The following is a 13261-nucleotide window of genomic DNA, read 5'->3' as shown; positions in this document are numbered from 1 at the left end:
ATTTTTTCCTGAGTGTCTACTAAGTGCCAGCCATTTCAGATCTAGGCATTTCTCCAATGTCTTTTGAGGTGTGATCAGCCTTATCCATAGATGACGATGTTTCAAGGCTCAGAGAGATTAAGGCACTGGTACAGGGTCACATAGCTGGGAATATCAGAGTTGCGGCCCAACAGATGTGTCTGATTCTAAAATGTCTGGTTCTTTTCTAGTATTTCTATTCTGCTTCCACTTTGCAACACCTTCTTGAAGTAGACAGGGCAAATATTGTTGTCCCCATTCTACAGATAAATTATTAGAGGTTCAGAAAGATAAAACAAGTTGCCCATGTTCACATAAATAGCTAACAAGTGGCAGGAATGAATAAGACCTAAGCTTTTCATTCCACATTCATTTTTCTTCCTGTCAAGCAACATATTTTGTAAATTAAAAAACCTGGAAAGAAAATTAATATTTATAAATTTCAACTGCATTTTTTTGCTTAATTATGTGCTTTACTAGTTATCTAGCCTAGAAATGAGAAATTCATCTATATAGATATGAAATTAATTAGGTAAGCCTATTGTTTCTGAACTTTAAAAATAATGTTCTTACTGGAAAATTACATAAAGTATACAAGTCTAACAGATACAGCCTGACAAATTTTTACATATGGATATATCAATGAACTATTGCCTTTATCAAAGTTTCTGGACTTTTTAATGAGCTACACCCTTAAATTTGTTTTTCTACATGGAATTTTATTTATTTTCCTTTTTATTGAATTTATTGGTGTGACACTGATTTAAAAAATTATATATGTTTTAGGTGCACAATTCCACAAACATTTAAATTTTAAACCCAGATGCAAGGGCAGAGAATCTTGACTGCCATGTATATCAATAGAGATTTGTATGACACAACCAAGTAAGCTAAAATTGTATAAATCTCTAACTTTTTGCCATAATTGACAAAAGGAGAAGCAGCATAATCACTCTTATGGGAGACATTTAACAATAATCCATGTACTGTCTTTTAGGGCTTGAGACCCTCTGACAGCACAAGGAAAATTTTTCCTTGCTGTGAGATTGGCAACTGTGACTATGTCACCTAGTTCTCAAACTATGAAAAGACCTTTTCTCAGAAAATAGACTATATATCTGCATGAAGGAGAAACATGACATTTTCAAATAGAAGTTAAAAGTTCAAGTCCTCTCCACTCTTTTCCTGTTTTGTTTATTTTGTTTCTTTGGAAGCCCAGGGGGACATTACCCTCTACAGCCTCCTCTAGCAGTATCCCCAATTAAGGAAGGACCCTACCACACTATCTCACCATTGGCCTGAGGAGGATAATAAAGGGGATTAGAATCCACTCCCCTCAGCATAACTACCTGGTTCATTCATTTCTTCAACAAACATTTGCTGAATGATTACTATGTGCCAGGCACTGTCCCAGGTACTGCTGGGATATGTCCGTGGACAAACAATGCCCCATGACACATTCTAGAAGATAAGGTGATTTGGGTCAAACTGACAGAGGCTCCACTGAAGCACTGGGCATTTCTTCTGCCATTCTCTCCAGCCCAAAAGGACTAACTTTGTGCCTGATCCATCCAGACAATTGAAGAATCTACAGAGAGAGGGCAGGAGTAATGTGGATAATATCTAAACATTGTTTGGCAATGAATTCTTAGAGAGGAAAAGGAGTCTGAAACTTAATTCTATTTCCTGGAGTTCCATCTCATTGCAATCAAAGATCAAAGTAAGGTCAGGTTCAGAGAGGAGAGGTGTCCCTAATTGTGGCAGCCAATAAAACACTCACTGGTTTTTGGAGTCGTCCAGCAATGTATAAGGTATTCCAGTTGAGGAGATCTTCAATCAAAATACTAGTGCTAATAACCCCATATTTGATAAGCTGGAAAAGAAAAGAAATGGGCATGAAAAGAAGCAAAAGACCGTATTGTTGTTTATGCAAATGAAAAATATAAAGAAATACATTTCTGCCCAGAGTAGTACCTTGATTTCCAAAGCCACTCAAAATGCCTACTTTGTAAAGCACCCATCTCTACCAAAAATATTTGCAAAGGATACGTTTCCAAGACTGATTTGTCCCCTCAGGTATATGAGATGACATGACCACTATTTTAACTCAGACTCTTGTGATGTTAAAAGGCAGAATGGCACTTAGAGGCTATCTAGTACTGGTCCTCAATGAGCTGGAAATAAAAAATTGGTCCTTCAGCACAGACAGTCTGAGTAGCTATAATATATTTCATGCTTCTCCCTTGAGAAATAAGAAACCTGAGGCTCAGAGAGAATAAATGACAAGCCCAGGTGGCACTATTAGTAGCAGAGACAAAACTAGGTCCCTGAATTTTAGTCTGGGCTTCCAACGTTCATTTTACCACAAAGTACAAGAAGTTTTGTTTATAATTAAAAGTTTTTACTGACAACCTTTACATGGTAAATTTCTCTTTCACTATGGACTACTCTACACACTTTTATACTTACAAAGCAACATCTATCAGTGCTGAACATGGAATTATGATCAAGCTCATGCAACAGTAATTTGTACAAACTCTGAATGCAGTTGTTCCAGGTTACAAAATCCCATTTGTTTCAACAAATATCTCTGGCCTCATTCTGTTGAACTTCAGTATCCCAATGGCCTTCTCAGGCTACAAATATCTAAGAAGTAGCTAAAGAAATTTAATTAAAAAGTACAGATACCTTTGGCATATAATTATGCCCAAATATTTGGTTACTGGAGCTTTTAATATTGTTTGAAACTACTAATTAGAGATAGGCTCAGCATAATTTTCATTATGGGCAAAGAACAAAGCTATGCACTTGGCATGACTAAAGTGCACACGGAAGGCTGTGCTGAATAACCTTCCCTCCACTCTAGCCACAGTCTCGCGGGAAGCCTTCTTGCTGTAGGCATGCAGAAGCTTGGAGGTAATAGAACCACGACAGGCCTGGAAGTCAGGGCCTGTCACTGCCTAGTTGCCTGAGCTTATGGAAGTTATTTTCTCCATGAACCTTGGTTTTTTTCATCTGCAAAGTGCAGGTGGAGCAGGACTGGCCCTCAACCAAAAAGGTAAATTCAGGGCCCAAAGGTTATGCAGACATCACCAATAATCACAGCACAGCTTCCTGACAAGTTCAGACAGGTCTTCAAAATCTTGCTCAGTCAGTACTCACCCTCCTGGCCTTCAAAGTGTGGCCCACTGACCAATAACATCAGCATCACCTGGGAGCTTGACAAAATTACAGAATCTCAGGCTCCATTCCAGACCAACTGAATCAGGATCTGCATTCAACAAGATCTTCAGGTGACTGCACATCAAATATGACTGCTCTAAGCAATCAGCAGCGTTGAGCAGAGTTGGCACAGCTGGTGGGACCCATATGTCATTCTTAGCCCAGCTTAACTCTAGGAGACTGGATTTAATACCCGGTGGTCTTCTTCAGTTGGGATCCTGCCTAGTTCTTGGCGGCCCTCCTAGAGATTGGGCTCCTTCATATGAAAGACAGTCCAGCAGGGTTCCCGCTACCAGACAACCCTCTGCCGGGATCCGGGCATCTTACCTGCTCCCCAACAATTCATCATCAAGCTCCACCCACCTGCTGGCACCAGGAGGTTCCTACTACTTGGCACCACATGCTCCTAAATACCTATAATATCCTCTTCACTTGCAAATTCTTCCTGGAAGAAATGTCAGTTCTTCCATATAGATAAGATTAATTTCCACTGTGGTCCTTAATGAGCCACTGACTAAACCAGGGGTGGGCAAACTTTTTGACTCGAGGGCCACAATGGGTTCTTAAACTGGACCGGAGGGCCGGAACAAAAGCATGGATGGAGTGTTTGTGTGAACTAATATAAATTCAAAGTAAACATCATTACATAAAAGGGTATGTCCTTTTTTTTTTAGTTTTATTCATTTCAAACGGGCCGGATCCAGCCCGTGGGCCGTAGTTTGCCCACGGCTGGACTAAACCATTGGTTCTCAAAGTGTGTTTTTCAGACCAGCAAGAAGCTTGTTAGAGAATAAATCTTTAAAGTTCTCACCACAAGAAAAAGAAAATGTAACTATGTGTGGGTATGGATACTAACTAAACTTATGGTGATCATTTCATAATATATACATATATCCATCCCTGTTGTACACCTAAAATTAATACAATGTTATATGACAATTATATCTCAATTTACAAAAAAAAAGCAAAGCCTCAAACTCTACCCCAGACTTACTGAATCAGGAACTCTGGGGTGGGGCCCAGCAATCTGTGTCTAACAGGCACTCTAGGGAATGCCGATGCACATTAATATATGAGAACCACTTGGCCAAAGGCAAAGAATAAAGCCAGTCATAAAGCCAGTCACACTTGACCACCGTCATCTAGCAGGAGCTGGAACATTTCCTGATTGCAATAACATACCTATTTAGCTATTATTCTAACAACAAAGGTTAATAACAACCCAAGAGAAGACAAAGGCCAAAGTCACTTACCTTACCGTCACACATGATCAATGGATTGTAGTAAACTCCAGCGCCATAGTTATTCTGGATAGTGGTGATAATCTTGGGCCCCAAAACTTTTAGGAAAGAGTAATGGCTCCAATTTTTCTTCAGGTTCTTTGAATGCCATGCAACAGGATCATCTACTGTGAACACAAAGTCCAGCATGGCTTTCTGGGAGGTGAAGAAAAGAGAATGATTGTGATTTTAATTCCTAGAAAGGCAACCAGATAATAGTGGAAAGTTCTAAAATTTTCTGCCATTATGATTAATAAAAGTCCTGGGATTTTCAAGAGAAATTTAAGCAAGTCTCTGGAACCAATGCAAGCTGTTTTCATTAATACACGTTACAACAATGTTTATTTAACATTTACTGTCATACCAACACTCTTCTAAACACTTTATATATATGTATATATATACACACACACACACACATACAGTGAGTCGTTTTATCCTCAAAACAAATCATACAAGGTAGGCACTGTTACTATCCCAATTTTTTGGAAGAAAACCACAGGCACAGACTAAGTTCCTTGCCCAAGGACACACAGCTGGCGAGCAGCAGATATAATCTGGTTCCAAATTCTGTGTGCTGAGCCACTCTTCTACACCGCCTTTCATATAAATGTTGCTGAACATGCTCCACTTTTCTTCCAGATGAAATAACCCATGGATAAGCTCTATACAGTATTATGTAAAGGGAAATGTTAACTCTCACCCATGTGCCAACCACTCACTGAGGACCTACAATGAGCTCTGATAGATCAGGAGGTAGTAGTACAGAGCTCAAAGACTACTGAGGAAACAGACAAATCATCAGGAGATGGATTTGGTAGAAGGACGCAAAATGTACTCATTTCACTCAAAACTGGGTCAACAGGAAGGAGAAACCTCCCTATAAAATTACATTTTTCAAGACTGATAGTCTGAGTCTTGAAGAATGTGCAAGACTTAAAAATCAGGCCTGGTGGAAGTAGTAGGAAAAGCACAGGGAAAGGGAGTCCTGTTGGAGGAAAACGCTCTGTGGATATGAGAACTGGGCATGTTCTGCGCGCGGCGTTGAGTTCTCGATGGCTGGAACAGAATGCAGGCAGAGTAGTGGAGGGAGATGAGACAAGATAGAGAGGCTGGATGCCATAATAAGAAATTTTCTTGCAGAAGAGCTCACTGGAGGGAGGAGAAAATAAAGGCTGGGAAACCACATTGGAGGCCAACTGCAAGATTCCAGGTGAGGAAAGAAAAGACACTAAGGCAATGAAGGGCATAGAGACTGATCGGGCAGAGACTTAGGTGTTGGAACCTGCAAGACTTGTTAACTGTAGGAAATGAAAGTGAGGGAAAGCAAAGGAAGGACTTTTTCTTGGAGGGAATTCCACCTCTGCTCAAAGGAAAATCTTCATGGAAAAATGAAGAGGTGGCTACAGAATCAGGAGGCTAAGGCCTGCTCTGGGTTTCCCATCATGTCATCCACAAAAAACTGGATACTTAAGATTTCAGGTGGACATGTTTTTTAACATTGTGTAATTATGTTAATGTTTTCAAAAAAATAACTACCTATAATAACCTATAATTTATACACTTATAATCTGTAATTTCTCATATGCTGTTTTTTAAAAAGTATTAAAAACTAGTATAGCCTTGGCCGGTGTGGCTCAGCTGGTTGGAGCATTGTCCCATACACCAAAAGGTTGCAGGATTCCAAGTCAGGGCACATACCTAGGTTACAGGTTCGATCCCCAGTCTGGGGTGTTCAGGAGGCAAATAACTGATGTTTCTCTCTCTCTCTCTTCCTCTCTCTATAAAACCAATAAACATATCCTCCGGTGAGGATTAAGACAACAACAAAAACTAGTATAGGTAGGAAACAGCAAATCCAAGCAACACTATAGATGGCCAGACAGATTACAGCCAGGTATCCAAATCCAGAAGGCTCTATGGCAACCTGCACACTTCCATTTCCTTAGTTTATTGAAAATGACAATGAACTGTTGGGCTGTGTAAGAACTAAAGCAAATAACAATACAGTTCAGAACAGTTGCACACACAGAAGACAACTCTACTTGAACTTTTGTTCCTTTTACATGAATTCAGCAAACACTCTGAAGCCCAGATAGAAAGCTTCGTTTAAATGAAAAAATATCTGCCTGTCCCTCTTCTGCTTGTCTTGAATCTTGTCTCCACCTTGGAAGCAAACTTTATTTTCAGAGGAAAATCTGCAGTCACTAGGAAAACTGTACCCTCACTGCTGTTGTGCTCAGCCAGCCCCGCAGTGCGATCGGGCCACATCCTAACTAGTGTTGGTCGATGTCCTGCGCCTGGGTAAACCCACTGGTCCCCCACTAACTTAGCTGACTTCACTGCACCTGTCCTGGCCCTACAACCAGTCCCTCCGCTTCCTGAAGTCACGAAGATCATTTTGTATTTCCTCCTACAGCAGTGGTTCTCAACCTTGGCTGCACATTAGAATCACCTGGGAATCTTTTTTAAAATCCTGATTTCTGGGCCTCATCCTCCGGAAATTTTGTTTCTTTGTTACTAATGTCGTGGCCCCATCCCATAACAAAGAAACAGAATTTCCGGAGGATGAGGCCCAGAAATCAGGATTTTTTAAACAAAGATTCCCAGGTGATTCTAATGTGCAGCCAAGGTTGAGAACCACAGTCCTACAGCCATAGAGGTGTCCCTCTAAGCTCGGCTGTGCATTAGAATCACCTGGGAAGGTTTTGAAATTCTTGAAGCCCGGGCCTCCCCGCGCCACGCCCCACGCCCCCAATTAAATCAGAATCTCCGCTGATGGAACCCAGGCATCAGGTTTTTTTTTTAAGCTTCTCAGAGAACTCCATGTTCAGCCAAGGTGCAGAACACCGAGCTAGCAGCACCTGGCAAACATGTCTTTTCTACCATCCTGCCTCTGCATCAGCTTTCCCCTCCACATAACTGCATCCCCTGCTCTGGACGGAGGTGGGCTCCTACTTGTCCTAAAACCTCAGCTCACGCCGTTGTGGGACGAGGAGCACTTTCATACGAAGTCTGTACTTTGCTGGTTGACATGTGGAGGGCGCGGAGCAGACAGGCAGCTCCAGGGCTCTGGGTGGGATGAAAGGCGAAAGGAAACTCGTGCGACCCGGCCGATGCTCGGCGTGGGGCGGGCTCCGGGCCGGGCTCACCTTCTGGTTGGAACTGGGCCCCGCCTGGCGGTACACCCCGGAGCCATAGGCGAAAGCCAGGCTCAGCTCCTCGGGGAAGTGAGACAGGATCCTGCGGAAGGCCACCCCCGAGCTCTGCAGCGCCTGCAGCGCCATGGGCCGGGGCTGAGGCCAGGACCCTGGGCGGAGCAGGGCGGAGGGCAGCGGGGCGGGGAACGGACACCCGGCAGGGGGTTAGGGGTCGGGAGATGAAAGACGGGGACCGGCCTGAACGCGGGGATTCTGGAACCGGAGATACGAGCAGGAGGGACCAGCAAGAAACCAGCGTGCCGGTCGCACCGGCCAGCGGCCAACCCCAGCCACGCCTCTGGCACGCACACGCGCTCCCGGGGCGCAAGAGGAGGCGCCCGCCCGCGTGTGAGGACGCAAGGGCTTGCGGAGACCCCTGGTGGTCGGAGGAGCTCACTGCAGGCTGGACTTGCCGCTGGGGGAGAGTGTTGTTGGCTAATGGCACTGCTTTTTTGTTCTCGCCTCAAACCACATTTTAATAAATGACTATAAAATCGTGCGTGGGTATTGCAGAAGATTGCTTAATGAGGTGAGTTTTCACATAGCAAAATTGTACACTTCACGTAGAATTCAATGGCATTCAGTACATTCATCATGTTATGCAACCATTATCTGTAGCCAACAACAAAAGTGTAGATTTTCAAAGTTTAGGAAAACACAAATAAAATTAAAATCACGTCCAATCCAGAGACTATCACTGTTAATATGTGGCTGTGACTTCTTCCCAATAAAGCCCTTTTCAAGTCCAATGATGGGAATGAAAGTGCTCCATAAATGGTAAAGGACTGCACCTAGGTCTTCTCATATTGGTATTTAATATTAAGGGTGGAGAAGAGATTCTGCCCTCTTTGCCTTGGGAGTTAATCTCACAAAAGGGTGCATTAAGTGTTTCCTGTGAATAAACATGACCCCAGGTGAGAGCTCACCTCTTTGTGTAACTAGAGAAACTTGCTCAGGATCACAGGGCCATTCAGGATGTAGTTTGACTTCCAGGACAGAGGCTTTTCAAATACTCTCCTTTTTCCTGCCTCTCAAAAATTAAAGAAGTAGAAACAGCTAAATTTGAATAATGTTGATGCATTTCACGTGAATTTTTCATGGAGTCCCTCCCCTCTGCTGTCCTGTGGGAGGCAGTTATTGCCTCCATTTTTAGAGATGAAGAAGCTAAGTCAGAGAGAAAAGGCAATGTGGTTAGGATCACATCAGCTTGTGGCAAAACTGGAGCTAAAACCTAGGTCTGGGTCCACATCCTACAATTCTACTATGTCCTGGAAGTGTTTTGAGCAGGGACCTGTTGGGCTCAAATGTTAGCCTGGTTTGGAGTGGGGAAACTGTTACCATAGTTTCACTATGAACTAAAGACTCCTGGCCTGGGGTGATAAAGGCTGGGGTGGGATTAATTCCATCTGAAAGATGATTATTTGAATTCAAACCTAGACCTGGCACTGAGGTTAAGTGCTGAGGATTTGAGATGCTTTGCAGGAGTTTAGGGTCTGTGGAGGAGACAGACAAACCAACCCAGAATATAAAGTACAGTATGAAGTTGGGTGCCCAACACCCTGCAGGACCTCTGATGAGGGAGCGTTAATCAGTTCTGGGTGTGCAAGGAAAGAATGGAGGAGATTTTGCAGTGATGGCATCTGAGCCAGGCTTTGAAGGATGAGTAAGAGTTTATCAGGCAGAAGATCAGGAAGAAGAATTGATAGGATGCAGTGAGAATAATAATAAATGACATTTGTTTATTTATTTACTATTCCAAGAAATCTACCTTTTTCCATCATTCCAAAAGCCCTATGAAGCAGGTTCTTCAAGAGTATCATTTTTCAGACTAGAGGCCTGGTGTATGAAATTCATGCCTGGTGGTGGTGGTGGGGGGTGTCCCTCAGCCCAGCCTGAGCCCTCAGGGGATGTTCCAATCCCAGGCTTAAACCAGCTGTCGGACATCCCTCTCACAATCTGGGATGCTGCATGTACCAGTGATCATACTTTTCATACAGTTGAAAGGCATCTTGCTGTTGTATGGGCAGCTACATTTTTTTGCCCTGATTATAAAAAGTAGTACATAACATGATCCTTCTGAGGCAGTATTATCATTTTCCCCATCTTATGGGTGGAAAAACTAAAGCAGAGAGAAGTTAAGTAATTGGCTTTGTCACACAATTATAAGTATCAGAATCAGGGCTGACCACAAAATGTGCAAGCCAGAGTCCATGCATGTCATCTCTGCATCATCCTGTTTTTTCAGTGTTAGAGTAGCCTTGCCAAGTTTTAATTTTTAAATCTAAGAGACTGTTCCCAATATATAGGGTAGAATCTGTAGGCCTGGCCAGTGATCAGGGCCGATCTATGGGGCAACCAGAAGGCTGAGCGATCGGAGGTCCCCCACTGGCACCCGCCTTTGCTGGTGGTCTGGTGCTGCCCGCTGGCCAGCCCCCCCCCCATCACTCCCCCCCCTCAGTCACCTTCCTCTTGGGGGCTGACCGGTCATTCCCCCGTTTGGTCGATTTGCATATTAGGGTCTTATTATATAGGATGAAGAAACAGAGTGCCTAAAAGGAGAAGCAAATTTCCAAAGTGCACACAGGAGATTTTAACCCAGGGCTCCCAAAAGCCAAAGGCCAAGCTATTTACCACTTTGTTTTAGTGACTTCTTAAATAGGCGGCTTCTCAGGCAAGAGAAAGAAATGAGATGTCAGCTGGTTCTATTCCATCAGCCAAGGTTGAACAGCAACAGCAGTAGCTGAAGGGACAAGAGAGACCAGAATAAGGGCTGCAGGAGGGAGGCGGAGTGCGTCTCAGCCTCTCTCTGTGAGCAAAACCATTCTGGTTCATTCTGAGTAAATATCACCCTTGCCCGACTGCCAGAACCTGAAATGCATTTACTGCAGGATTACACTGAAACCTTTCACCCAAAGATAATGAATAAATCTCTACCAGCCATGTTATGTTTTCTGCTTTCCTCCCTTGTGGTAATAATTCAACTTTGTTTTGTCCCCCCCCCTCTCTTTGCGAAAGTAATCCATGCTTATAAAAATGTAAACATTACATGTAAAAATATGTATACCACCCCCCCCCAGAGATAGTCTCTGATAATCTTTGATACATAATCCTCCAGATGTTCTTCTATGAATATATAAACATTAAAAACATTTTTAAATGGAATTGTAGGATAGATACTATTTTGCAATTTGCTTTTTTTTTCATTTAACATATCAGGGATATCTTTCTGTGTCAGAATATATAGATCTATCTCATTCTATTTATTAGCAGCAAAAATTTTTAAACCATGGATATGCCATCATTTGCTTAAATATTTTCATGTTGACAGATACAGACTATTTCCATTTTCATATGTGCAAACAATGCTACAGTGAACATCCTTGTACATAGGCCTTTGCGTACATTGCTGGATCAAAGCGTCAGCACATTGCTAAAATCCCCTCCAAAAGATTGTACCGAGTCCAGCCCTTGATATACATAAAGATTCTGCAATGTTTCTCCATTTTTCAGTCTTACAGGCTTTCACACCTAATTATCAGTCATTTTCACAAACACTTTCCTTCCTGATAATGCAAAATCACCAGCTGGAAAGTTCCATCACATTCCTGAGTGCATTTGCTTCTCTCCAGAAAGAGGCAGAAGCAATGTAGCAGAGAACACATTTGTATTCGCCAGCAGAAATCTCCCTGCTCCTAGCAGTTCATCTGCTCCTTTTTAAATTACTGTGGCTTGTGAAGTTAGAAGCTATTAAAAAGCCCTAGTGTTCTATATAATCGCTTTAAGGTTCTGTTGGAACTCTCATACCAATAAAATAAAAATGTTAGAGAGCCTTTTTCAAATACAGATAAATGCCATTTTATTTGAGTGAATATGGGGCCTCATTTTTCTGATTTATCCAGCTGTTGGCTTTGTGTTTCTTAACAATGACCTTGTCAGGCAAGGTTTCACCAGGAGAATGTTAACCTATTCCATTCTTTAAAAAAAAACAAACCTGTAAAATCTCTATAACTTTTATGCCTGGGTTTTTCTTCTAATCAGTTTTAAGTGAAGGACAGAAAATGTTTGAGGAAAAAAAATTCAAGCTCTGTGGTTCTTACAATTAACCACATGTTCAACTGATGGAGGTGAAGGAGAGGGATCTTGATTTCCATCTCGTCAGAGAAGAGTCATCCTGTCGCATCAGTCTATTCTCAGCGGATGTGTCATAACTTGGCCAGACTGAGAGCATCTTTAATACATCTTTAGCCTCTGAGGTGTCAACTGGGTTTGAACCTGGGCCCCAGGAGTTCATAGCTGTGTGACCTTGGGCAAGACAACTGAAGCTCTTTGTGCCTTCCCGCCCCTCCATTTGTAGGACGATCATAGTAATAATACCTACCTTACAGGATTGCTAGGACGGTAAAGGAAATAGTACCCGGAAAGTATATAAAAGGGTGCCTGCCCCAGAGTAAACTCTCAGTGGGTGTTCCCCATCTTGTTTAATTCTTAAGAGGAATTAGGAAGCATAATTATGGCATTTAGCATTTTACACAAAGCATTTTCCAGACATGATTTTATTTAATACTTAACACAAATCCCGGGGACTGAGTGGATAGTATACTAATTTTATGGAGGGAGAAACTGAAGTATAGAAAAAAAAATGAAGTGATTTGCCTGAAGTCACAGGGCAAATGGCAGCCTTGCCAATATAGTTTCCAAGTCTATTCCTCTCCTCTTTGCACAAATTGTTAATTTCTCCAAGGAACTCACTCCTCCTCCCATTGAAATCTTCCTTTTCCTTTAGTCCCAGCTCAAACATCACTCCTTCTAATCAGACGTAAATTTTCTGTGCTCTGTGCCCACATAACCCTTTGCTTATATAACTTTGTCTTAAATATCAGATGTGTCCATCAAGAATAGACTTGGGGACTCTCTGAAGTCATGGAGCATATCTCATCCATCTTTCTACCATTTAGGGCCAAGCATAGTGCCTGAAACGAAGTTTCTATAATTGAGAACATCAGAGGCTGGTGACAAAAAATAAACACACATACAAAGCAATTGTAGTAAAATACAGACAACATCTGCACCACAGCTGTCATAAGACAGCTCTTCAGGCTTCCTGAGGAAGCTTCTTGGGTGGGAGGGTGGAGGTGGGTAGATATTTGGGCTAGATCTTGAAAGATGACCAGGAGTTCACTAGATAGGAAAGACTAGTGAGAACATTTTAAGGAGAAAGAACAGCCCCTGCACTGGGTCTTGGAATTCTCACTCTGGAAGGACACTGTGTTTTCCCATGGAGTTCTGGAAGACCACACTCTTAACACCAAAGAAATGAATAATGGTAGGATTTCAGGGAACAGTACCTCATCTAAGTGGCAGTATATAGTGGTCAAGAGTGTAACTCTGGCTCCAGGCTGCCTGGTTGGAATCCTCGCTCAGCCACTTATGTGTGACCTTGGGAAAGTAGCTTCATGCCTCAGTTTCCACATGGATAAAATGAGAAGAATAATAGTGCTTACTCACAGAGTTGTCACAACAACTAAACAGCTTAACATAGTA

The 13261-nt window shown here is 42.4% G+C and overlaps 1 protein-coding gene across 2 annotated transcripts in view; it reads right to left on the bottom strand.

Moving 5' to 3' along the window:
* Nucleotides 1-7981, bottom strand: part of TAMM41 (TAM41 mitochondrial translocator assembly and maintenance homolog) — a 47391-nt gene extending 39410 nt beyond the window's left edge. The window contains exons 1-3 of one of the 2 annotated variants that reach the window (XM_070391465.1): nucleotides 7673-7981; nucleotides 4494-4676; nucleotides 1799-1891 (exon numbers count right to left, since the gene is read on the bottom strand). In XM_070391465.1, coding sequence (XP_070247566.1) covers nucleotides 1799-1891; nucleotides 4494-4676; nucleotides 7673-7807 — 411 coding nt within the window. In that variant the 5' untranslated portion in view covers nucleotides 7808-7981. Of the gene's footprint in view, nucleotides 1-1798; nucleotides 1892-4493; nucleotides 4677-7672 lie in introns of those variants that run through there. The other variant, XM_070391466.1, reaches the window with a different exon arrangement.
* Nucleotides 7982-13261: the final 5280 nt, after the last annotated feature.

This window comes from Myotis yumanensis, unplaced genomic scaffold (genome assembly GCF_028538775.1).
Source record: "Myotis yumanensis isolate MYYU_CA2020_CCGP unplaced genomic scaffold, mMyoYum1.0.hap1 SCAF_14, whole genome shotgun sequence".
NCBI lineage: Eukaryota > Metazoa > Chordata > Mammalia > Chiroptera > Vespertilionidae > Myotis > Myotis yumanensis.
This window is presented reverse-complemented; position numbering and strand designations above follow the sequence as displayed.